The sequence below is a fragment of the Dromiciops gliroides genome, chromosome 5, assembly GCF_019393635.1.
Source record: "Dromiciops gliroides isolate mDroGli1 chromosome 5, mDroGli1.pri, whole genome shotgun sequence".
NCBI lineage: Eukaryota > Metazoa > Chordata > Mammalia > Microbiotheria > Microbiotheriidae > Dromiciops > Dromiciops gliroides.
The window spans coordinates 41606823-41633416 of NC_057865.1; the positions used below are offsets into that span (position 1 = coordinate 41606823).

The window sequence follows — 26594 nt, forward strand, 5'->3', positions numbered from 1 at the left end:
GCTAAGTGACTTGCTCAGGGTCACACAGCTAGGAAGTATCTGAGGCCAGATTTGCACTCATGAAGATGAGTCTTCGTGACTCCAGGCCCAGCGCTCTGTGTACTATGGCTGCCCTTGCCGTTTTAAAAATGGCTCCTAATATGGGACCAAGTTTACTCCATCAATCTGAACACATTTCCTGTGCAAAGGGCAATGTCACTCCAGATTATCCAGTGGCTTTCGCGGACGTCTCAACTGGTCAAACCTTTTTCATGTTTAGTCTAAGCCTGTGGTTCATTTAATTGAGAAATGTTCTCACTTGGTTAAATCAAAGTGTATTATTGTTAGTCTAAATGGAACGGGAATAATTCGATTTACTGAATCTCCATCCTTCTATTTTTACTTTCTTAGAAAACTATTTGAAGACATAAGTCCCTTATTAGTGCAGGCCGAGAGGGGAGATCTTTTGGAGCCCGAGATGCCTTAATTTGCCACTAAAATTCTATCACCAAGGTGTTAAGGTCTATTCTGCTCCCACTTTGAGATCTCCTTCCCTGTACCTGGAACTTCTGCCTCGATCTCCATTACTTTCGCGTCTGATTTCCTCTGCTTTGCTTCTAGCTAGTTATCAATAACATCAGCTAAGATTAAATCACCACTCTGATTGAAGACTGGGTCACGGTAGCTCTCCATTATCTCCTGTGGCTCCATTTTCATTCAGTTTCCTTTCTAACCCATAAACATAATATTGTTATCTTATGAGGCATAGCATGTCACTTTCCTTCACATACCATAATCCGTAGGCTAAATCAAAGAAAGGAGCAACTTGAGTCTGTTTGTCATTCTTGGCCCCCAAAGCCTCTTCACCGAATCACAGAATTTCAAAGGTAGGAGACGTTTCAACAGCTAAACAAGAGTCCCCTCTACGATATTTCATAACAGGGTGGGGTGAGGGAGGGAATAAGCATTTATATAGCACTACTGACACACAGGTGAAAGAGATGCTTCCTTTGCGTTGCCTACAATGCTGGGGAACTGATAAAAACTGGGCACTGTGCTAAGCACTTTTCTTTCCCTTTTTTTTTTTTGAGAGGCAATTGGGGTTAAGTGACTTGTCCAGGGTCACACAGTAAGGGTCAAATGTCTGAGGCCAGATTTGAAATCAGGTCCTCCTGACTCCAGGGCCGGTGCTCTATCCACTGCACCACCTACCTGCCCTGCTAAGCACTTTAAAAATATTATTTCGTTGTTTCTGCTCCCTATGTACCCCTTTCTGGAGGCAGGAGGTCAACAGGTCTTACATATTGCATGTGCTTTCATACTTTTTCAATGTATCAATCACTTGTATTGACTTTTTTCTCTCTAAAAAAAATACTATTTGTCACATAGGATGACTTTCAGGGAGGGAGAGGGGGAGGGATACATGGTGACGTAAGAAGCAAAAAAAGATCAAGAAAAGCTGCTTGTCTCTGTGATGAGCCAGGAAACTTTCAAGTGAGGGGATGGGGCTTCTAGAGTTGTATATTCTTGTATGTTTTTATCATTCTAAGTGTGGTGGGAACACTAGCCCAAGGTCCTGCCCTCTGCAGGCTAGGCTAGTTTTATCCTACAAGGTATTGAAATTATTATCACAACTTGATTGGCTCAGGGGATTAAAGGTATGGCCTGTCGGCATGACTTCTTGATGCAAAAGCTATGGGCAGGGTCCTCACTTAGCTCCCCCTTCAGGAGCCAGCAGACCACCAGCCTGACCAACACCAGCACAGGACAATTAAACTTAACTGAATGAATGATATATTCTTTCCCTGTTTTAAATACCTTTGCTATGGTGATGTCAACACCCCTCTGTTAACTACAAGATGTTATACAAATGTCTCATTCCATTTCAGTCTCAAACCTGAGGTATCAGACTAGCCTATTTTAGACCTGGCCTACTACTTCTTGTTGTTCAGTCCTTTTAGCTGTGTCTAACTCTTCCTGAACTGTGTTTTCTTGCCAGAGATACTGGAGTGGTTTGCCATTTCCTTCTCCACCTCACTTTACAGATGAGGAAACTGAGGCAAACAGGGTGAAATGACTTGCCCAGGGTCACACAGCTAGTCTGAGGTTGGATTTGAACTCGGGTCTTCCTAACTCCAGGCCCAGCACTCTATTCACTGTGCCACATAATTTTATATCATCTCAATGTTGTAATTCAGTACCTAATAAATGAGGGTTCCTTCTCTTGCTTTTTTGAGGTCATTCCCCTGGCCAAACTGAGCTTTTATATATGAGACCCGCTAGACTCTTGTGTATTCATCAAAGACACCTTAATGAGACCACAATGCTGGTGGGACAAATATAGTGCCACCCAGTAGGAAAATTCTAAACATTATTTGGTTGTTGACATTATAAAGTAACACTCTAACTTCATGAATGTAAATATAAAACACTTTATACAAATAAAGTCAGACTTAAGTAATCGGAGAAATAATTGTTCATGGGTAGATGAAGCCAATATAATAAAAATGATAATTTTACCTAACTAATCTATTTATTTAATGCTATCCCAATTTAAATTACTAAAAAGTTATTTTACCTAGAAAGAATGATGACAGAATTCATTTGGAAGAACAAAAGGGCAAAAATTTCAAAGAAACTAATGAAAAAAAATGTAAAGGATGGAGATTCAGCAGTTAAGACCTTAAACTATATTATAAAGCAATAAATAGGAAAACTATATGGTACTGGCTAAGAAATACAAAGTTATATCAGTGGAATAGAGTAGACATACTACACACACAGTGGTCAAGGACTATTGTAACCTTGTGTTTGACAAATATAAAGAATTCATTATTTGGTCAAAATTGTTGGGAAAACTTGGAAGCAGTCTGGTAGAAATTGGGTATAGAATTAAACCATGTGGGGGTGGATAGGTGGCGCAATGGATAAAGCACCGGCCCTGGATTCAGGAGTACCTGAGTTCAAATCCGGCCTCAGACACTTGACACTTACTAGCTGTGTGACCCTGGGCAAGTCACTTAACCCTCATTGCCCCGCAAAAAAAAAAAAAAAAAGAATTAAACCATATACCAAGATAAGGTCAAAATGGATATATGACCTAAATATAAAGGGAGATATCACAAGAAAATCAGAAGAACATGGAACATATTACTTATCAGACTCATAAGGAGGGGAATAATATATGAAGAAACAAGAGATTGCAAGGTATAAAATGGCTAATTTTGATTACATTAAATTAAAAGGTTCTTGTACAAATAAAAACAATGTAGCCAAGATTAGAAGGGAAGCAGAAAATTGAGGAAAAAAATTTTCATAGACAATCTCTCGAATAAAGGTCTCATTTCTCAACTATATAAAGAACTTTGTCAGATTTATAAGAATACAAGTCATGCCGCAGTTGCTACATGGTCAAAAAGAAATCAAAGCTACATATAGTCAAAGGAAAAAAAAACCAACAACCCTCTAAATCATTATTGATTAGAGAAATGCAAATTAAAACAACTTTGAGATATAATTTTATACATATCAGATTGGCTAAAATGATAGCTGTTCTTTAATTAGGGAATGGCCAAACAAGTTATCATATATAATTGTGATGGAATAATACTACGGTAATAAAAGAAATAATGAGCTGGTTGATTTTAGAAATGCATGGAAAGACCTGGGCCTGTGAAGGAAGATGCTATTTACCTCCAGAGAAAGAACCGACAAAATAGAAATGTGGATATATGGTCTTTTATATGTATATATACACACCTACATACATACACATGTATATAGATATGTATATATACATATAAATGAAGTTTACGTGTGTGTGTTTAATTGTGTGTGTTTAATTGTAACTTTCTCTAGGGTGTGGTGGGGAGGGAGAAAAAAATAAAATAAGCACAGCAGAGGACAAAAGAAAACTTAGAAGGAAGCATAGAGAAGCTAGGTAGCTTTGAAGACAATGTTTAGTATTTCTTACGTAGGTTTTCCAAAAAATGTAAACAGTTTCAAATAGAAATTTAATGTTTTATATTGAATTCTCTCTTATGTTCTTCTGTGTACATGGAAATGTCTTTTTTTTTCCTTTTGTTGTTTTGTATTTAAGTTTAAAGTGAATAAACAAATTTTTTTTAAGTGACACCCTGTCTTCCTGTGGGTTTAAGGAAGGCAGGACACAAGTTGGTGTGAGTGGCTAATATAGCACCTCAGTATCACCTAGGATACCAACAAGTACACACACATGCTTTGTGCTGTCTATATAACAACCCTGTGAGGTGAGGTAGGGGCTACAGGTGTTTTCGATTGCCTTTTTAGAGGTGAAGAAAGTGAGTTTCATAGAAGGGATGACTTGCCCCTGGTCCCATGGCTCGTAATTTCAGAGGTCAGATTTGAATGCAAGTCTTCTTCATTCCAAGTCCACTCTTTTACTCTATGCTCCTCTTCCAGTTCCTTGAAGGCAGTAATTGGGTCTTATATTTCCCTTCTAATTCATAGAGCCCAAAGCACAGTCCTGGGCACTTACGTGCTCCAAAAATATTTACTAATCAACTAGAAAAAGCTCTTTGAGGTCATCTAGGCCCCGTCTCCTCATTTTATAGATGAGCAAACTGAAACCCAGAGGGGTATGATGAGTTCTCCTCCAAGGTCACACAGGGAGAAAGCAGTAGAGAACCAAGATTCCAAGGCAGGTCTTCTGGCTTGAAACCTGGTGCTTTCTCCATTGCATCATGTTGCTTGGCACCACATCTGGGGTCTATTTTCCATGTTGGCTTAGGATGAAACAAGGAACTGAAACAAGAAAAACCACACAATTTGATTGCTTTGTACCCTCTTGGCTTGGACCAAAACAGTGAGCATTTATTCTATAGCAGTTGGGATTCTAGGTTAGAAATGAGGCAGAAGGGCCCTGAAGGGGTGAGAAAGGAAAGCAGAGAGGGATGAGGAGCCCTCAAATCAGTCCTCTATGCCCTGGCAGTTCTTTGCAGTTTCAGTTCCTGTGTCTTTTTTGCCCCTAATGAACTGAAAGTAACAGTCTTTGTTTTTGCTAATTCCCTCATTGTAGGTTTTCTTCAGTATGGTTTCTGAAATTTTACTCCCATTCTGATTGCCAGTTCCCATTTTAGCCTGATGTAACCTTAACTCTGGAGTATTGGCAAACTTCATTGCCTATCTGGACCTGAATTCATTTGTTCTCTCTCTCTCTCTCTCTCTCTCTCTCTCTCTCTCTCTCTCTCTCTCTCTCTCTCTCTCTCTTATTCCTTCTCTCTCCCTCTTTCTTTTCCTCCCTCCCTTCCTTCATCCCTTCCTTCCTTCCTTTCTTCTTTTGACTGATTGTCTATCCTAAGCTGCAAATGCAGTAGCCACTCATAGGCCCAATCATCTGTAATGCCCTTTCCAGGGGCCAATGAGTTGTCAGGACTACTGAAGTTTACAGCTATTGCTTGTGCTTATTCTTGGGTACCAAAGGCTGGAGAGTGTGTGCACCCTCAGCTCTAATTGATTGCAGTTCTTGGTGTCTCCAAAGAGTGAAGGTCTTCTATATCAGAGGTATCAAACATGGCATACATACATACACTCATACAAATACACACACACACACACATATACACAATCTAGCATGTGGTCCACAGTATTCACAATGTAAGCAAATGTACTTTCTATCTGATTTTTTTTTGGCGGGGCAATGAGGGTTAAGTGACTTGCACAGGATCACACAGCTAGTAATTATCAAGGGTCTGAGGCCAGATTTGAACTCAGGTACTCTTGAATCCAGAGCCAGTGTTCTATCTACTTCGCCACCTAGCTGCCCCCTCTATCTGATTTTAATGTGTTGATGCATTAAATACTTTCTAGCTATGTGACCCTGGGCAAGTCACTTCACCCTGTTTGCCTCAGTTTCCTCATCTGTAAAATGAGCTGAAGAAGAAAATGGCAAACCACTCTGGTATTTTTGCCAAGAGAACTCCAAATAGGGTCACAAAAAGAACTGAACAACAGCAAACATTTATTTTAAAAAAGAAATCTATAAATGTGTGGTTTTTCTAAGTCAGAAGTGTTGAACATTCCTGAGATCAGCCTTCAGATTAAAATATAATTGGGAAATACTTAAGAAAATAAATAAAAATACAAAAGAGCATAATGTTAATGTGTGGCTTTCTAAGTCAATGTACTGCCTGAGAGGATCCTTATATATGGTTTAGTGGTCCCTGTTTCTATTTGAGTTTGATACCACTGTTCTCCATAGAAACCACTGTGATCATGCTGAATTGGGCACCATTTTGCCTGACCAACTAGGGAACAGAGGGTTGACAGATTGTTATCACTCAACGAGTAGCTAGGGGCAGAAGACACTGCATCTAAAGAGAGTAGGGAAGATCCAAGGCAGTGACTGTCAGTGGACCAGAGGCCGGCCAGTCACTGCTGAAATCTGAAAGCATAGGGGTAGCAGGTATATTGTAGTGATATGTTTGGGATTAGTTGGAACCCTCCTGGGATTTACTTCCTTAATGGGAGAATTTCCTAATTAACAACTTTCTTCCTATTACCCTATCAAAAACAGGAGGAAGAGGGGCAGCTAGGTGGCGCAGTGGATAGAGCACTGGCCCTGGAGTCAGGAGGACCTGATTTCAAATCTGGCCTCAGACATTTGACCCTTACTGTGTGACCCTGGACAAGTCACTTAACCCCAATTGCCTCACTTAAAAAAAAAAAACACGAGGAAGAGCATAGGATGGGGATATAAGATAAAAAATTTGCCACAACTTACAATTTAAAGCCTATTCCTTTTATATGCTTATTAGAGTTTCTATGTTATAGGCAGCTAGGTGGTGCATTAGATAGAGTGTTGGTCCTGGAGTCAGGAAGACCTGAGTCCAAATCTGATCTCAGACACTTTAGCAACTGTGTGACCCTGCCCTTTGGGCATGGTTCCAAATGCTTCTCCAGAATGGTCAGACCAGTTCACAACTCCACCAGCAGTGCATTAGCATCCTTATTTTTCTACGTCTTTACTGGCATTCATCATTTTCTTTCTTTCCTTTTTTAAAATTATGTTAGCTAATCTGATTGGTATGAGGCAGTACCTCAGAGTTGTTTTAATTTTCAATTCTCTAATCAATAATGATTTTGAGCATTTTTATGTGACTTCTTCTGAAAACTTCCTGTTCTTACCCTTTGACCATTTATTCACTGGGGAATGGCTCTTATTTTTATAAATTTGGCCCAGTTTTTTATATATTTGAGAAATAAAAGTGCCAGGCACTGTTGATCCTTACAGCCCTATAAGGTGGGTGCTATTCTCATCAGGAAACTGAGAGACAAAGGTTAAGTAATCTGTCCAGGGTCATACAACTAGACAGTATCTGATACTGAATTTAAATTCAGGTTTTTGTGATGCCAAACTCATCACTTAATAACGATGATGACAATGACGACAACAACAACAATAATAGCTAATCTTATATAGCTCTTACTATGTGTCAGGTACTGTTCTTAGTACTCTATTATTATCTCATTTATTCTTCGCAATAACTTTCAGAGGTAGATGCTATTATTATCACCATTTTACAGATGAAGAAACTGAGGCAGACAGATTAAGTGACTTGTCCACAGTCACACAGCTAGTCAATGTCTGAGGCTGGATTTGGACTCCTGGAGTCTTCCTGACTCCAGGTTCAGTACTCTGTGCACTACAGCATCACCTAGATGCCTCACTAGAGCTCTGACTAATTAGCAAACTGTAGGGTCTTATTATTCTCCTGAATATTAAGGTCCTCTAACACATCAAGGAGTTTCTATTTCTTGTGAGCACCATCCACCACATGCCCCAGAACTAAGAATATATTACAAATTTATGAAGTAGGACATCAAGAAATTGCCCAGTACTAGAGTAAGTCCTGACATACTTACCCTCACTTGAGTTTGTCAACTCTTCATGATTCCCTCTTTCTATACTGAATGACTGCATAAAGGAACCAATAGAGATGTGTTCTGTACATATATAAAGTGTTATATAAATGCCAGTTATTATTGACATTGTTCAGACCTGTGACATAGAAAGATACACTTAACCAAGTTTGAGCAACACCACAACACCAAATTCCAAACTCTATCAGGCTCTTCAACTATCTACCCACAACACAACTTTGCAAAATGACTGAGGATCCCCACGTTTTTTGAGTTACTACTATTTATTATTTGATTAATAATAATAGTATTATTATTGTTTGATTTCATATACTCTCTTACCTACACCCTAGAATTCCTGACAGCCACCCAAATGTTGCATGGCATGTATTTATTTCTGTAAATAAAAATTAACCTAAATTATTTTTTGTATGGAAAAGTTTGTGTTGTCCCTTGAGATAGAATACATGAGTGCTTATTACGTGTGAGAACTTGAGTAACTCATTTAGCCTCCCTGTGCCTCAGTTTCCTCATCTGTAAAATGATCAGATTGTTCTAGTGGCTTTTCAGCACCAGCTGAAGCTCTAATGAGCCTATAACTAAATTCCCAAATGGGTTAGGAATCCCTTGGTCAGCTCTTGAAAACATTTACAACTAGATTTCTTCTTCGCCCCCCCCCCAAAAGGGCCAAGATCACCAACAACCATAAATAATATTGGGGTGTGGGAATTCTTGTGAAAACAAAACTTTAATCTCATTGTTGATCTAGCTTTGTGTGAAAAATTATCCTTTTCAACTAATGATCAACACTGAAGTGGTTTAGTTCTCATTTCCTTATCTCATCAAGGTGTGACCTTCAGATTCTAAGAGCTCAGCGTCTTAAACCCTGTTCAAAAAAAAAAATAAGGGGAAGGGGGACTGTTTCTTGGTATCCAGGTATAGCTGGTCAAAAGGCTTTTTTCTTTTTTTTTCTTTTTCCTTATCTCCCTATCTGCACTTAGAAAGTTAAATCAGACAGTTTGAGAGTGAAATTCCCCAAACACTTAGACAGAAACAGGCATAAAGAGGCATATGAAAACTTAAGAGACAGTCATATAACAAAATGGAGGTAGACAAACACAGAATTTCTCACCCAGATGATTTGGAGATCAAGATCAGAAGTTTCTGGACTCAAAATACACATGGTGGTTGCCAAATTGTGTTTTCTAAATTATTGTTGCTAAGCTGTACTTTCTAAAATTATTTTTATTTATATATTAATGGCTATTGCACCTGTTTTGTTAGTATTTATTATTAATTAATATTACATATTAGCAAAGTATTGACCACATGTCTCCCTAGCTTCACCACTAGCCTACAGGCCTAAAATAATTATATAACCCTAAGAGACAGCATTTTGAGCCCAGAAGGTGAGGACAGAGAGAGAGAGAGAGAGAGAGAGAGAGAGAGAGAGAGAAGTTCTTGTGGTCAACGCTTTTTATCCTCTTTTGGTAGAGGCGGGTCACCATACATTGATCTAAGCTAATTGGTTATAGCATCATTTGGTTCCACTGATTGACATGACTTGAGGGTGGTCTAGAGAGTATACAAAGAGGACAAATTCTGAAGTCTAGGTGTGCTTCTTTCCCTAGCCAAACAAAAGAATCAGTCTGCATTCCCTTTGTTCCTCTGGGCTCATCCCAGGCACTGAACTTTCTGGGGTGAGGGGGAAAGAGAGCAACTAAACTAAGTTTCCATTATTAATCCATTATTAATAATTATTTTCTCGCATGGAGATAAAATAGATTGGGACCTATGCTTTTCACCCAGGAGAAGGAATACAATCCTTAATCAACCCAGGGTTTTGACAGATGCCTAAAAGCTGATTCATGTGGGTACTGACATATTCTGTCATTATTGTTGAATCTAGCATAAATTGTGTGTATTTATAGAGGTAGATAGAGGGTTGGACCTGGAACAGAGGACCTGGCTGTATATTTCATCTCAGACATTTACTAGCTTTGTGATTATGACTGTTCAAAGCCTAAGTTTCTTATTTGTAAAATAAAGAGAATTATTTTTTAATAAAAGTATTTTATTATTTTCTAGTTACATGTAAGGATAATTTTCAACATTTGTTTTCATAGGATTCTTAGTTCCAAATTTTTCTCCCACCCTCCCTTCTCTCCCTCATCCCCAAGATGGAAAGCTGTCTTATATAGGTTATATATGTACAATCACATTAAACATATTTCTGCATTAGTCATGTTGTGAAAGAAGAATCAGAGCACAAGGGAAAAACCTCAAAAAAGAAGGAAAAAAACAGCCCCAAAATAGAAACAGTATGGTTCAATCTGCATTCAGAATCCACAGTTCTTTTTTCTGGATGTTGAGAACATTTTCTATCATGAGTTCTTTGAAATTGTTCTGGATCATTGCACTGCTGAGAAGAGCCAAGTCTATCACCATTGTTCATCACACAATGTTGCTGTTACTGTGTACAATGTTCCCCTGGTTCTACTCCTCTCAGTTAGCATCAGTTCATGTAAGTCCTTCCAGGTTTCTCTGAACTCCTCCTGCTCATTGTTTCTTACAGCACAATAAAATTCCATTACATTCATATACCACAAGTTGTTTAGCCATTCCCCAATTGATGGTCACTCCTTCAATTTCCAATTCTTTGCTACCACAAAGAGAGCTGCTATAAATATTTTTGTACATGTGGGTCCTTTTCCCTCCTCTATGATCTCTTGGGATACAGACCTAGCAGTGGTACCACTGGGTCAAAGGGTATAAACAGTCCCATGGCCCTTTGGGTATAGTTCCAAATTGCTTTCCAGAATGGTTGGATCAGTTCATAGCTCCACCAACAATGCATTATTGTTCCAATTTTTCCACAGCTTCTCCAACATTTATTATTTTCCTTTTTTTGTCATATTAGCCAATCTTATCGGTGTGAGGTGGTACCTCAGAGTTGTGTTAATTTGCATTTCTCTAATTAATAATGATTTAGAGCATTTTTTCACATGGCAATAGATAGCTTTGATTTCTTCATCAGAAAACTGCCTGTTCATATCCTTTGGCCATTTCTCAATTGGGGAATGCCATAGTAACAGAGAGCATTATTTACCTGATTTACCTCTCAGGACTAATATGAGGAAAGTCTTTGGAAAACCTTCAAAGGTTACATAAATGAGAGTATTTTACTCTATTTGAAAGGCAGTATGATGCCACAGATAGAGGAAGGGTCTCAGATCCCTCTAGAGTCTGTGGACCTCAGTTTAGGAATCTCTTGCTCTCTACCCACCAATTTACTGAAAGTGCTCTCTTGATGTTACTGATGAACTTCTACTTATCAAATTCAGATGACTTTTTTCTAGTATCCCATCTCTTATGTTCATGACCTTGGTATTCTCTGTGACATTTTTGTCTCCCTAACTTCCAGTCAGTTGCCAAGTCCTGTCAAGCCCATGCTACATTGTTACTGCCCTTATACAACTCACCATTTTTACCCTTTTGAATGAATACAATAGCTTTCTAACAGGCCTTTCTACTTTCTCCATGTACTCTCTCCATTTCATCCATCCTACTATTTCCAGACTAATTTCCCACAAATCTCTCTCTCTCTCCCTACCTACATATCTATCTATCTATCTATCTATCTATCTATCTATCTATCTATCTATCTATCTATCTATCTATCTATCTATCTATCATCTATCTATCTCCTATTCTGTGTGTGTCTCTATGTTAGGGCAGCTAGGTGGTGCAGTGGATAGAGAACTGGTGTGAGGAGGACCTGACTTCAAATCTCACCTCAGACACTTACTAGCTGTGTGACCCTGGGCAAGTCACTTAACTCTGATTGTCTCAAAACATCTGGGGCCATCTCTAGTTAGCCTGATATATATCTTGTCACTGGACCCAGATGGCTCTGGAGGAGAGAGTCAGGTTGGTGACCTTGCACAGCCCTGCCTCACTTAAATCCAAGTGAGTCATGATATCACCTGATGTCATGGTCCTGTTTGAGAATGAAGGACAAACAACAACAACAACAACTTCTCTCTCTGTCTTTCTCAGTCTCTCTTTCTCTGTCTTTCTCTCTGTCTGTCTCTTTCTCTCTCTTTCTTTCTTATCCTTGGACCCAAGAAGACCTGGATTCACCTAATGCCTCTGACATGACTAAGTGCAATATCATTTAACCTCTCACTGTTCTACTCCACTCTCTAAGACTACAAATTCCAGAAACGTTTGCAGCATTTGTAAGACATCTCTAAGTTGTGGTACCTGAACTCGTAGAGACAGTTTCCCTACTTAAGAGTTCCCTCCACGGGGGCAGCTAGATGGCACAGTGGATAAAGCACCAGCCCTGGATTCAGGAGGACCTGAGTTCAAATCTGGCCTCAGACACTTGACACTTACTAGCTGTGTGACGATGGGCAAGTCACTTAACCCCCATTGCCCAGCAAAAACACCCCAAAAAACAAACAAAAAAAAGAGTTCCCTCCAACAATAGAAGCATAGATGCAGTTCCCATACTTAGATATGGTCATATAATGCTACTTGAAAATCATAAGGGGTTGTCCATTCACTTTGGAGCAAAATACTTAAAATGGTGATACTTAAGTTCATGCTCTTATCATTTTGTGTGTGGCCTATTAAAATAGCCTCATGCTAATCTTACTGCCATCTGATATTTTCCTTCTACGATTCATTCTATACGTGAAAGTTAAATCAACAAAGACAGAAATTGGGCAATGCAGCTAAGTATATAAGACCAAATTAGGACAAATCACTAATTGCCCTGGAATTTTGCTTTTCAAAGATTTAATAACAAAGTAAAAGTAGAGGCATCCGAACACAGACACTCATTTGTTTATACACTCCTCCATTTGTATGCACATTATGTATAGTAGTTATTACATTGGCAAATTCACCCAGAGACACCAAACCCTATCTTGAAGCCCTACAATTGATTTCCTACTTCCATCAATAAACCAATCAAAAAACATTTAGCTGAGTGCCTACTATGTGCCAGCCACTATGGTAGGTACTGGGTATGCAAATACAAAGAGAGCATCGAGATGGAGAGCTTCTAAATAAATGGGCAAGATTGCCTTATGAAGTAGAAAAATCACTATAGATCATTTCTAGAAGGGATCCAGTGTACCTCCACCTTGTGTGGATCTATAAAGACCCCTTCATTTGTACTCCAGAAACTCCACCTCCTCTTCAAATATTCCCTTCCCCTATTTGGCAAATAGCAGGCACTTCTGTCAGTGCTAGAGGATGACTTGGATCAGCTTGTGGTTCTGGGAGGGACAATTGGAATAGGTGAGTATGCTGTGGAGTTGGGCTGTTACCCCAAATTGATAAGTGACTAGATGTGAGTTATAAGGGAAGAGGAGGGTTAAAGTCAACTCTCCGGTTATGAACATGGGATACTAGGTGAATGGTGGCACTATAGATAAAGAGAGAAGTCAGGAGGAGGAGGGGTTTTTCTGGGAAAGATAATGAACTCTGCCTTGGATATTCTTAGTTAGAAGTGGTAAGGTATCCTGGCAGAGATGTATCTATCTCTGTAACTATCTAAGCAGTTGAAGGTGTGGGTCTGGAAATCAGAAGAGGCCAGCCCTGTAGTTTTGAGAGTTGCCTACATACAAGTGGTAGTTAAAACCACAGGAAACCATGCGATTGGCAAGGGAGAGAGTAAGAGAAAAAAAAGAGAAGAGAGTCAGGAACATGTTCTAGGGGTGTACTCACTTCCAGGCGTGGTGATGTGAATGAAGAAGCAGCAGATGAGACAGAAGAGTGATGGGAGAGGTGGGAGGAAAACCACGAGAGTATAGGTTCTTTAAAGCCAATGAACAGGAGAGCATCCAATACAAGGGAATAGTCGAATGTCCAAAACTGCAGATTGGAGCATGAGCTCTTAAAAAAAAAAGATTTTCTGATTAGCAGATGGCTTTCCATGGAATAACCAATATGCCTTTCAGTCCTGACAATTTCCCAGAGATCTATGCTGTTTGCTGCTGCATCCCTGTGATCTCGGAGACCCCCTTCTAGGTGTTGTGATACAGGCATCATCTCTTCCTGCTTATGAAGTCAGAAAATACCATCTCATTCCATATGTTCTGGTCACTGGGGCAAGCACGAAGTCAGGGGAGGGACGATCCTCTCTGGGGGAAGTAAGCTAGGGCCTGAATTTTCGTCCAATTCAGCATAAACTAAGAGGTCTATCTAGGTCAGAGGCAGGGTTTCTTAGGACCAGAATTTAAAGGAATGTCCTAGAAGTAGGACATTCATTTCAGGAGCTGAAATTCAGGCCAAGAGGTTAGAAGTGGATAAGGAAGGGGCAGCTAGGTGGTGCAGTGGATAAAGCTTCATCCCTGGATTCAGGAATACCTCAGTTCAAATCTGGCTTCAGGCACTTGACACTTACTAGTTGTGTGACCCTGGGCAAGTCACTTAACCCTCATTGCCCTGCAAAAAAACAATTTAAAAAAAGTGGATAAGGAAGCAAGCTATGAGAAGTGTGGGGAAGTGGACAAGTTGTCTGACACAGCATGGCTTTCCAAGCTTTGGCCTCTGAGGGCAGCTGCACATGGTCCCCGCCCCCAGGGCCAGATCTACCACAACCCCTCTTGACTCAGACCTAGTGCCAGTAAGACCATCAGCTTGGATATTTTAATATGAAATGTCACAACAGAGATTGCACAAGTCTGGTGCAATCCGCCTCCTCTTCTTTGACATTTCTATCTCCTTTCTTGGTGTGGGGGCCCACTGTCAGCGTGTTAGACATTATCTGGATCTGGTTAGGCTTCCATTTCTTTGGTTGTTCTACGTTCTTCTTCAGCTAAGAGTTCCACAACCCAGCTTTTATAGTGCGTTCCGTCTGTCTCTCAAAATCACCTGTTGTCAGGGACACAGCCCCGAATGCAAGAGGCTGAGGAGCTGGCTGTTTGTTTCAGAACTCAGTCCTTTTCATTGCTAAATTGATAGAGGGCAGCCCTTAGACCTTTATCTGTTTCCTGAAAATCAGGTGATTTTTTTTTTTTACAGATAGTACCTATGAAACAACAAACATGAAAACCACATTCATGAAGCTCTTCTGGTTTTCTTTATATAAAAATAATTAAATTGGATTTTTATTTATTCTCATGGCTAATCAATTGTTCCATTAAGGTCATGTGTTCCTTCAGTGGAAACAGGGGTGGGGAGAAGGGGATAAACGTTTATATAGAGATCACTATATGCTAGACACTGTGCTAAACACTTTACAGATATCTTATTTGATCCTCACAGCAACCCCCTGAAGCAGGTGCTGAGGCATAGGTAAAGTGACCTAACCAGGATCACACAGTAAGCATCTGAGGCAGGATTTCAATTCAAGGTGCTTTTCCTGACTTCAGGACAAGTTACAATTCATTGTAGATTAATTAATGAGCCATTAGTTTGAGTTGCCTATTATTACTTTAACCTTGTTTCCTGGGTTCCTTGGTGATACAAAGGCATTGGGAATACTTAGTATATCTGGGGAGAGTTCTCACTTCTCTGGATTGTTGCCCTCACCAAGACTACCTGAGAATTTCAATATCAGGAACCCTACCCAGGGAGGAATCACCAGTCTCCATCTACCCTTATAAACTCACAGCCGCACAGAACTCAAAACAGATTTGTTTTACAAGTCGGTGAACAAGATTTATAGAGAGGTACCAGTAATCATGAGTAACCAACCATCCACTCTGCCCCATCCACCAGGACTGTGTTCAGTTATATCCAATTCTCCACGACCCGATTTGGGATTTTCTTGGCAAACTTATTGGAATGGTTTGCCATCTCCTTCTTCTGCTCATTTTACAGATAAGGAAACTGAGGCCAACAAGGTTAAGTGACATGCCCAGGGTCACATAGCTAGTAAGTATATGCATCCAGATGGTCTTCCTGACTCCAGGAGCTAGGTGCTCATTCACTGTGCAACCTCACTGCTCTTGGTTCTAGGAGGCAGTAATTGGGGATTGCTCTTCAATAAGGGTATCGCCTTTGCTACCCTCCGTTTTTGTTTTTTTATCAGTTCTCAGTACCCAGTCCTCATTCATTATATTCTATCCCTCCTTCCCAGTCCTCCACTGTTTTGAAGTTCCTCCTGCCATGCTCCTTAGCCTCCAGCAGATGGTACTTTTCCCCTTTCCTATGGGACCAGATCTATATCAACGAACCCACATAGGAAGAGCAATCTGGGGACAGATGTGTGCAGAGGTCCCCAATTCCCCCAAACTCCTTCAGAACTGAATACCTACTTTTTCTTTATTAATCTCTTATATACCACAAGTTTCACATGATCTTCCACCTTACAAGTGGGCCCTTTTCCTTAACTCCATGTAAGCTCATGGTAGCTTATTATATAGAATTTGTATCTTATTTACTCAAGCACCTGGGGAAAGGAGTTGACACTTATTTTCACTAGAAAGTCTAGAAACTCAGGAAGAGCAATACATTCTTTTCCTAGTCATCTTTCCATCCCTTCCACTTACCTCTGGGTACCTAGGAAGAGTTATTCAAATAGCTTGAGGCTATTTCCTGAACCAGCAAGAAAGAGAGAACAGGCAGGAGTTGTACATTATTCTTGACACTCTCCATGCCCCACAGAAAGATTTATAATCTCGGCTGCACAATTATTGATAGAGTAGTGATTAAATTGCATCTTACTACTTAGTAGTCAGATAAATATGAAAATGCCACTTTCATTGTGATCCTTTCTTCTAAAACCATTAGCCTAATGAATGAAATTTGAACTTCTTAACAGATGGTAAGCTACTTGAGACCACAGATTGTATATGATACTTCTCTGCATTTTCCTCAGCCTTGCTCATCAGAAGTTTACCCTAAAGATGTGTTGATAGATGGATTGATTGGAGACCTCATTCAGCAGCATTTTGAAGTATCTCTGAGGGCACTTAGGTGGTACAGTGGATAGAGCACTGGCCTTGAAGTTGGGAGGACCTGAGTTCAAATCTCACCTCAGACATTTACTAGGCTGTGACCCTGGGCAAGTCACTTAACCCTGATTGCCTCAAAATATCCAGGGCCATCTCCAGTTGTTCTTATGTATATCTTGCCTTTGGACCCAGATGGCTCTGGAGAAGAGAGTGAGTTTGGTGACTTTGCACAGCCCTCCCTCACTTAAATCCAATTCAGTGCAAGTTATGACATCACCCCAATGTCATGGTCCTGTTTGAGAATGAAGGACAAACAACAACAACAATAACAAAGTCTTTCTAAAGGGACTATGTGTAAAGGAAGAACAGAATTGGTACAGGTAGGGGTCTCTGAGGGATGGGCTAAGATATAAGGAGAAGAAAGAGTAAGGGTAGATTCGACATGTTAAGGAGCTGCACAGTATAATGGTGAGAGTGCTGGCCTCAGAGTCAGGAAGGCCTGGCTTTAAGTATAGCCTCTGACATGTGCTAGTTGTGTGAACCTGGGCAAGCCACTTGATTTCTGAGACTATAACTTACAGAAGAGGAACTTGTGTGCATTGGCAGAGGGAGTTCCTCACTCAGAGCTCCCCACATCGATGAAATGACAAGTACGATCCCCACAGAGTGAGCAAAATAGAGCACAGTTCAGTGCTTTATCCACTGCACCACGTAGCTGCCCCCGGAAAGTCCCTTATTAAGTGGAAAAACCACTTCTATGAAGCTAATTATAGTCATGCCCCAAGATATGCCCGTTTGGGTTGCAAGAATTCACCTTTATAAGGAGCTTCATGTAATGCCCCTGCCTTGGCTTGCAAGGCATTTCTTTGAATTTATAAGGACCAATTTGGATTTTGTGTGCCTCCTGAGGAGTGAAGTGCCACAACATTGCTCCATCACATAGTTTTTGCAGTTGTATAGTTGGCCATATGACTTGGGTTTCTTCTCATAACAACACACAAACAAAGCTTTATCATTGTTTGAGGATTGAGGAATCCGAGCTGTGATGTGCTCTGTCCCTTTTCTCCCCACTCTTCCCTGTGACCTTCCAGGGTCAGGCAGAAGATCAGGAGAAGCATAAGCATTAAGTCTGGAGGAGTTTATTCTGGGATTTCAACAACAGCCCTGGGAACAGGGCTTTAACTACTTGCTCCACTCGAGTGTCTGTGCCAGGTCACAAATAGTTAGACAGGACTGAAATAACTCAACAACAACAACCCCTCCATTTAGTTCAGAGGGTCAACTTGGAGGCTGACTTCTGGATCCCAGCAAAGGGAACCCCTCAAGGTACTGGGATTTTGGTGGATTGCTTCAAGATCCAGACTCCCAATGGGTGAGGAGAATCTAATTGAGACAGACCCCAAGAAAGAAAAAATCAAGGTAAAGTTGAATGGAGATAGAAACCAACTCATTCCAAGTGGAATGAGGAGGCAGGGTAAATTCAAAGGCCTGAGTCCCATGTTTATTGGTGTTCATTTAAATAGTTTTTGGTAGTGGGTTTTGTTTGTTTGTTTTTAGCAAAAATGAGCATAAATTTGGAGGGGACTCAAGAATGCATGAAAAATTTCTACAGAAATTAATAGTAATTACATGACTGACTTATGAAAATTTACCCTATGAGGGTTTTTTTCAGGAACAAAACACCCTTATAGGATGGGAGAAAGATTGAAATCCTTTATTCTTACATATTAATTAAGAGTTTTCTTTGAAATAGGTCGTAACCTCTTAGCTGGCATATTAAAGGCTCAACAGTTCTTTTCCTTTTTGAAACTTTCAGGAAGTCAAACTGGGCTTTGCACGCCCTCCCTTCCCCACCCCTTACACACCTACCGCCTAAGATAGCTGTTTCAAGAAGTGTCCTCTTCTAGGTCATTCTGGGACAGCATCTTCCCACCCTCAGATAACATTCATGCCTAAAAATTTTTGCATGTGTGCCATCTTAGCCTAATTAAGAGAAACTGCCTAACACAGGCCTCCTATCTAACTAACAGCCACTAATTATATATTCAGAAAAGACTATGAGCTCAGCCATGTATATATTGGCTACTCAGAGCTCCCCAAATCTTCAAGGCCAGATCAAGGAAAGCAAGAATTTGCTAAGCGACAAAAGAAGTGAGACTCCCCCCCCCCGCCCCGCCCCTATTTAAACCTTAGCTCAAAAAATACTCTGACAAAGCTATCTTGCTGTTGAAAAGTCCTCTCCAGCCTTTATCATTTGCCTTAGATTTAAGAGACATGAAGATTCCTTCCTGAAAGCGGTTCATGCTAACAACTTTCTCCATCATCTTGGGACCCAGACGGGTGTACTATGCCCTTCAATAAACTCATTGGATGGATGGGTGAAAGAATGAAGTAAAAAGCTTCTTATTATATGCTAAGTACTGTGCTATGCATCAGGGATCCAAATGCAAAAGTGAGATAAGCTTTGCTCTGAGGGAGCTCATATTCTGGTTGGGAAGGGCAGCTCATTTAGGAGGGTTCAGCTGCAGGACTGCAGAAAAGACCAAAAGGTGTTTAGGGCTGAGCGACAGTGTAGACAGTAAGTCTTGGTGTCCCAGTGGTCAGAGCAGTGGTGTCAAACTCAAGTAGAAAGAGATCCTTGTTCCTGCATGTTGACTTAGAAAACCAAAAATTAACGCTGTACTTGTTGTATTATATTGTATTTTTTTAAACTTTGCTAAATATATGCCAATTACATTTTAATCTGGTTCAGATGCACTTGGGAGTAATGTGGCTGCATGAAGATGCCTGAGGGTGCCGTGGTTCACACCTCTTGTCCTGAGGGTTCAGTGTCAGGGCAGATGGTAAGGTCTAGTGGTCTGCTATCTTCCAGGAAGGATTGTAGGTGGCGACTCGCTGTTCATCAAAGTTGTATAAGCAGCAATGTCCCCCCTAAAATTAGGGAGATAGAGGGACCCAGACCCATGACTTGTTGGGGAAGGGGAAATGGGTCCAAGTGTCATGATAGAGCAAGTGCTCTAGGCTCCCTTCCCAAGGATAAGGATCGGAGTTGGCATCCAAGGGGAAGAGGAAAGGAAAAAGTGGCAGGGACAGGAAGGTTGGAGGTTGGAAAGGGAGATTCTGGTGAGATTTAGGGATGGGTAAGGTAGGGTAGGGGTAAAAGCTCCCATGGCTTAATCTTCTTGATGGAATCTGAGTAGGGGGAAAGGGGTAGGACTCCTACATCTTGGTCTGCTCCATGCTTTTCAGTGCCCAGGGGAGTACAGATAGGGGTGAGGGGAAGGCTCTTCTCTCATTTGTTAGTGGTTTGGTGGTGACACCATGTAACTCTATTTTAAAAGTGATTTAAATATTGGAAAATAGCAGAAGAGACTAATCAGCTTTTCAGCTTCTAAAATTATCCCCTCAAACACAAGACAACCGAGCAGCAAGAGGCATGGTGACCCTGTCTTAGTAGGTTCTTATTAAATGCTTGTCATAGATTTGAAAGATGGTCGTTTCCTTTCCAGATTATGTGGGAAACAAATTATAGTGAAATGCCCATTTTTATAGCAGACTTGATTGGAAGACTAGGAAAACAAGCCCAAGAGGCCTAGGGGAGAATGGGGTAATTTGTTTTCTTCCCAACAAAAATAAACAGTTTTTAAATAATGTTTGTTGATCCCAATAACTTAGGTCCAAGGTAGTATAGAAAAAATACCTGAAATATCCCTGGTAATAAGAGGGTAAATTTCCTTCTCACAGCTGATGTGGATTTCAAGTCTCCTAGCCATAGGATTCAGTCGGCTTTCCCATCTACAGGAGCCATTCTTAGTTGTAGAAATGAACATGCTAAGCACAATTGTGTGATGTGGCTGTCTTATGCTCTAATATTTGTATTTGCTTATAGATGACAGGTGCAGATTATCCTTATTATACCTATAACCTAAGTTATTTCCCCTCCTTTCCCCTATAATTTAATAATTTTTAACAAAAATGAATAATCAAATAAGTGGTAAAATCATACATTAAATCTTTAGCACTTAACAATAGAATTAAATGAAGGAAGGTATTGCTGGGTCATATTTGTTCTTATAGCATCATAATATCACATATATTAATATGATATACCATGGTTTATTCAGATATTCTCAAGTTATTAGGTATATGACTTATTTGCGGTTTATTTATTTATTTTTTCGTGAAGCAGTGAGAATTAAGTGACTTGCCCAGGGTCATACAGCTAGTAAGTGTCAAGTGTCTGAGGCTGGATTTGAACTCAGGTCCTCCTGAATCCAGGGCTGGTGCTTTATCCACTGTGCCACCTAACTGCCCCCTGTAGTTTATTTTTTTACTAGTAGAAATAAAGCAATTACAGATATTTTTGTTCAGACTGGTCTGATTTTCCTTTTTATCATGTCTTTAGGATAAAGTCCTAGCAATTCAATTGCTAGATCAAGACACATGATCCGTTTTATGCATCTCTTTATATATTGCCATGCTCTTAAATTGTTTGCCCCAGCTTGCAGTCCCACTAATAATGTATCAGAGTGTTTGTTTCCCCACTATTAGATTTTATCATCAGTTTGGCTATTTTTGCCAATGAAGTAGCTTAAAGATTGTATAATTGATCTCTGAAATTAGGAAATGTGACTATCTTATGCAATCATTTATAGTTTTTGTAAGTTTTCTTTGACCATTGTTATACTGACAAGTATTGTTAATCTTATAGGTATTTCTCAATTCTTTGTAAATTCTAGATGTCAGATTTTTATCTGATCTATTTACTTCAACTATTTCACCCAACATGTATCTTTTTTTTTAATTTTAGAAATATTGTTTTTATTGTAAAAAATCCTTTTATCTTTACTTAATCAAACCTATTGATTTTATCTATTTGTCTTAGATTTCTTATTTTTAATATTTGATCAGTATTTCATAATAATAATTGTTAATGATAGATAGTATTTATATAGCATTTTATGATTTACAAAATACTTTATATTATTTCACTTGACCCTCACGACAACCTTGTGAGGTAGGTGTTATTGTTATCCTTACTTTACAAATGAGGAAACTGAGGCACAAAGAGGTCAAATTACTTACCCAGGATCACATAGCCAATAAAATGTCTGAGATAGGATTTGAATTCTTGTCTTCTTGACTACAAATCCAACATTCTATTCATGATGTTACTTGGCCTGCATTTTGGAAAGCTTACAGAACATAGCACTTGAGTTACCTGGACTATTGTTGCTGCAGGGCCCCAGGAATCTCATGGTATACATACAAAAAGTCATACACAGTTCAGAAGTATCACAAATAAAAATGCTGCTTCTCTCCAAGGTTAATGAAAATGTTATTCCTTTGTCTTTCAGTGTGTGGTGTTTTTTTTTTTTAATAACAATCCAGTTAGAGTTAGTTGTGGCATATGGTACAAGGTATGGCTCTGAATCTATCTATTGCTATCTTATTTCTCAGGAGTTTTTATTCAAGAGAGTCTATTCCCTGATGTTTTGTAAATAACAACCCAAGTTCTTCAACTGTAAAAGAACCCGGGTATGAAAGCTTCAGAATCTTAGCCTTGTATCATGGCAGAAAATAGTGACCTCCTCAATTTCTTCTTCCTTAAAGTCTCCCTTGAGTTTCTCAATGGCATAGCCTCTTCGGCTGTCCTGTTCTCGGGTCTTTCCTTTTTGTGAGCTCCAGGCATTTTTTCTAGAACACTACATAGACAGAGCAAATCTTGGAAATCACAAAAAGCTTAGAATTGTTGAAACATATGGCCATTTCAACAATCCGGACTTAATTGTCAGGTCAAATCAATCTTGAAACTGGTAAGATTGATCTTGTTTTTCCCCTGACCCCAAATTTACTGTTTGGCCTCGTAGAGTCACAACCCAAACTTTTCTGTTCTTCTCTTTAATATAAAGCAGGATGAGAAGATTTTGTTGACTTTCTCTTGGGAAATGCAAATGGCTTTTAGTTTCAAAGATACCCGCATGTTTCTCTGAATGTTTCGGCCAGAAATATTGAGAATGTCTATAAGTCTAATGACCTTTATCCATACCTATCTGGTCCCCTTTTATAATTAGGATCTTAGCCCAACTGAGACACAATCTGGCTTTAGCCTATCCTGTGTTGAGGTTAGGCCTAGGGTCTATGTATAAGGTGTATAGGTCCAAGAAAAGGATTTCTCATGCCAAGACCACCAATTTGCTATTCATTTCCTGTAACTTCAACCAGGAGAATGACTTGTCATTCATTGTGTGTGTAGGATGGATGGTCCAAGGGGGTGCTTTGTTTTCCACAAACACTCAAGTAACATTTGTGGCCTTTGCCATTTAGGGGGAAAGTCTCAGGACCACATTTACCAGAAAACTATACACAAGGATAGATAGCATTGTCTCTTAGCATGGAGTGACATAGAGCTTTCTGGGAGATATAATACTATGAATTTTCTCATAAGGAACAAGGCTCTCTCACCCCCTGATATTGTGGGAAATCAAGTCCTCCACGAATTATCCTTGCCTATATATGCATCAGATCAGTTAACTGTTAAGAATGCTATTAATACCACAATGGTTATGGTAGGTTGTTATATAGCTCAATAACAGGAAAGGCAAAATATTAAACATTGGTTCTTCAGAGGAAGAGAGATGCATGTTTGAAATAAAATAATTGAGGAACCAGCATAGATTAATTTCATTTAACCTAAATGTATTGTGAATGTAGTATATTGAAAATTTTTTATTGAAAAAAACAATATTGAAAAATAGAGTTCTTTCTTTTTGCATGTTTACAAAATTACGATTGACAATTATTAAGCAACAAACTACATTAAATTTCACAATACTATGTAAAAATTGATTTAAAGTCTACTTTCTGCAAAGTAGGGGGGTATTCATTGATTGAGGAATAACTGGAAAAACTTCAATTTAGGAATATAATGGTGTATTTAAGGACAGATGAGGAATTCAGAGAAATATGGAAAGACTTTTACAAATGAGTACAGAGTAAAATTAGCAGAACCAAGAGTAAAGGATCCACAGTGTCTACAACAACGTAAATGAAAAAATATTCCTAAAATGAAGTCGAGCCTTGAATAATTGAAAATTGAAAAAGGTCCTGTAGAACATATGATGAAACCTACCTTTCCCTTTATAACACAAAGATGGAAGAATCCTAGGACTAAATATTGTACACCCTACCAGATGTGGTCATTACCAGCTAATATGCTTAATTCTTTTTCTTTGTCCAAAGAGGGGGACCATTCTGAAGTGGAGGGGTGATTTATAGGAAAATGGTATTTAAAAAATCCAAAAACTTGTTTTCATTTGCTTTCCAGGATTAGTTTTTGATTAGTGGATCATTGGTAAGCACATTTCTTGTTTGAGAGTTCCAACTTCTACTTGTGTATTTGACCTGGACCCAGAACCAAGATGTCAAGATTTCTTTCTTTCTTTCTTTTTTTATTTTTTTTTTTAGTGAGGCAATTGGGGTTAAGTGACTTGCCCAGGGTCACACAGCTAATAAGTGTTAAGTGTCTGAGGCCAGATTTGAACTCAGGTACTCCTGACTCCAGGGCTGGTGCTCTATCCACTGCGCCACCTAGCTGCCCCCTTTCTTTCTTTCTTTCTTTCTTTCTTTCTTTCTTTCTTTCTTTCTTTCTTTCTTTCTTTCTTTCTTTCTTTCTTTCTTTCTTTCTTTCTTTTTTCAGGGCAGTGAGGGTTAAGTGACTTGCCCAGGGTCACACAGCTAGTAAGTGTCAAGTGTCTGAACCAGATTTGAACTCAGGTCCTCCTGAATCCAGGGCTGATGCTTTACCCACTGCACCACCTAGCTGCCCCAGATGTCAAGATTTCTTGCCTGGAGTCTGGAAGTTTGGTCTGGACAGCAAAGTGTCCAAGATAGCTGTGGTTTCCACCACGTTTCTCTTTTGGAGAAGGTTTATATAAGCCTGACCTAAAATGCAGCAGAGAGCTCCTGCTCTCCTGTGGATGGAGAAATAGAGCTGACTCTCTCCAGTTTCTCACCTGGCAGGAATGGAATGTAGTTGCATAGATGTACAACAATGTGTCTGCGGATAAAGTGACAGAGGTACTTCCGAAATCGTTCCCCAACAAAGGCATAAATCACAGGGTTGACACAACAATGAGTGAAGGCAATCACTTCTGTCACTTGCATTGCCACATCCAGTTGTTTGCTCCTCTCGCAGTCTCCCTTAAAAAAAGAGGCTTGAAAAGCAGAGAGAAGAAGAGTGAGGTTATAAGGCGTCCAGAAAAGAAAGAAAACAATCATGATGACAAAGATGAGCCTGACTGCCTTATACTTCTTTTCATTCCGACATCTGAGCAGTTTTTTGATGATTCCTGTGTAGCAAATGATCATGATGGCCAATGGAATAGCAAGTCCCAAGATGTTCATTCTCAGAGCCTGGAAACGTTTCCATTTGTCTTCATTGTTCTCAGGATAATGGGGGCCGCATATATGATTCTCCAAGTCCTCCTGGGATTCATGAAAGATGAATTCAGGAAGAGCTGCCAAGGCCGACAAGCACCATGTGATAATGCTGGTAAAGATGCCAAAGGTGACTGTCCTGGCTTTCAGAGCAAACACGGCATAGACCACAGCTAGGTACCTGTCAATGGTCAACAAGACGATGAAAAAAATTTCACTGTATAAGCCCAGGTAATAAAGGCCAGAGAGGATCTTACACATGGTGTGCCCAAAAACCCAGTCGTTTTGCCTAGCATAATGAATCCAGAAGGGTAGCGTGAACAGGAAAAGCAGATCTGAAATGGCCAAGTTGAGGAGGTAGATGCTGGTCATACTCTTGAATCTCTTGTACTTGGTAAGTATCAGCACCACCATGACGTTGCCCAATAGGCCCACAATGAGCACAAAGGAGTACAGAGGAGGCAGGAACTTGGCTCCTAGGGCCTTGATGTTTGTCTTTTGGCACGGCATCGCAGAATCGTAGTCAAATGTGGTTGCTTCTTCACTGGTGTCCATGAAGGATGTTGTCATGTTGCTGTGCTCTGGGGAGAGAGAGGCAGGGAGGGAGGGGGAGAGAGGGGGGGGGAGAAAGAGAGAATGAGTGAGAGAGAGAGGGGGGCGGGGAGAAAGAGAGAGGGGGGAGAGAGAGAGAGGGAGAGAGAGAGGGGGAGAAAGAGAGAGAGGGGGAGAAAGAGAGAGAGAGAGGGAGAGAGAGAGGAAGAGAGGAAGAGGAGAGAGAGGGAGGGAGAGAGAGGGAGGGAGGGAGAGAGGAAGAGGAGAGAGAGAGGGGGAGAGAGAGAGAGAGGGAGAGAGAGGGGGGGGAGAAAGAGAGAGTGAGGGGGGCGGGGAGAAAGGGGGGGAGAGAGGGGGGGAGAAAGAGAGAGAGGGGGGAGAAAGAGAGAGAGGGAGAGAGAGAGGAAGAGGAGAGGGAGAGAGAGAGGGAGAGAGGGGGAGAGAGAGAGAGGGAGAAAGAGAGGAGGGGAGAAAGAGAGAGAGGGGGAGAAAGAGAGAGAGAGGGAGAGAGAGAGGGAGAGAGGAAGAGGAGAGAGAGAGGGGGAGAGAGAGAGGGAGAGAGGGGGGGGAGAAAGAGAGAGTGAGTGAGGGGGGCGGGGAGAAAAAGAGAGGGGGGGAGAAAGAGAGAGAGGGGGGAGAAAGAGAGAGAGGGAGAGAGAGAGGAAGAGGAGAGAGGGAGAGAGAGAGAGAGAGAGAGGGAGAGAGGGGGTGAGAGAGAGAGGGAGAAAGAGAGGAGGGGAGAAAGAGAGAGAGGGGGAGAAAGAGAGAGAGAGAGGGAGAGAGAGAGGAAGAGAGGAAGAGGAGAGA

General features: G+C 40.4%; 2 protein-coding genes across 2 annotated transcripts in view; both read right to left on the reverse strand.

The window, feature by feature from the left end:
* LOC122729965 (C-C chemokine receptor type 5-like) overlaps positions 1 to 13731 on the reverse strand; it is a 54140-nt gene extending 40409 nt beyond the window's left edge. The window contains exon 1 of the mRNA XM_043969126.1: positions 13621 to 13731. The gene's annotated coding sequence lies outside the window, so the exon portion shown is untranslated. The remainder of the gene's footprint in view (positions 1 to 13620) is intronic.
* A 10820-nt stretch (positions 13732 to 24551) lies between these two features.
* LOC122729186 (C-C chemokine receptor type 3-like) lies at positions 24552 to 25808 on the reverse strand. The gene has a single exon (XM_043967905.1). It carries the CDS (start codon positions 25803 to 25805, stop codon positions 24741 to 24743), a length of 1065 nt encoding a protein of 354 aa, XP_043823840.1. The 5' UTR covers positions 25806 to 25808; the 3' UTR covers positions 24552 to 24740.
* Positions 25809 to 26594: the final 786 nt, after the last annotated feature.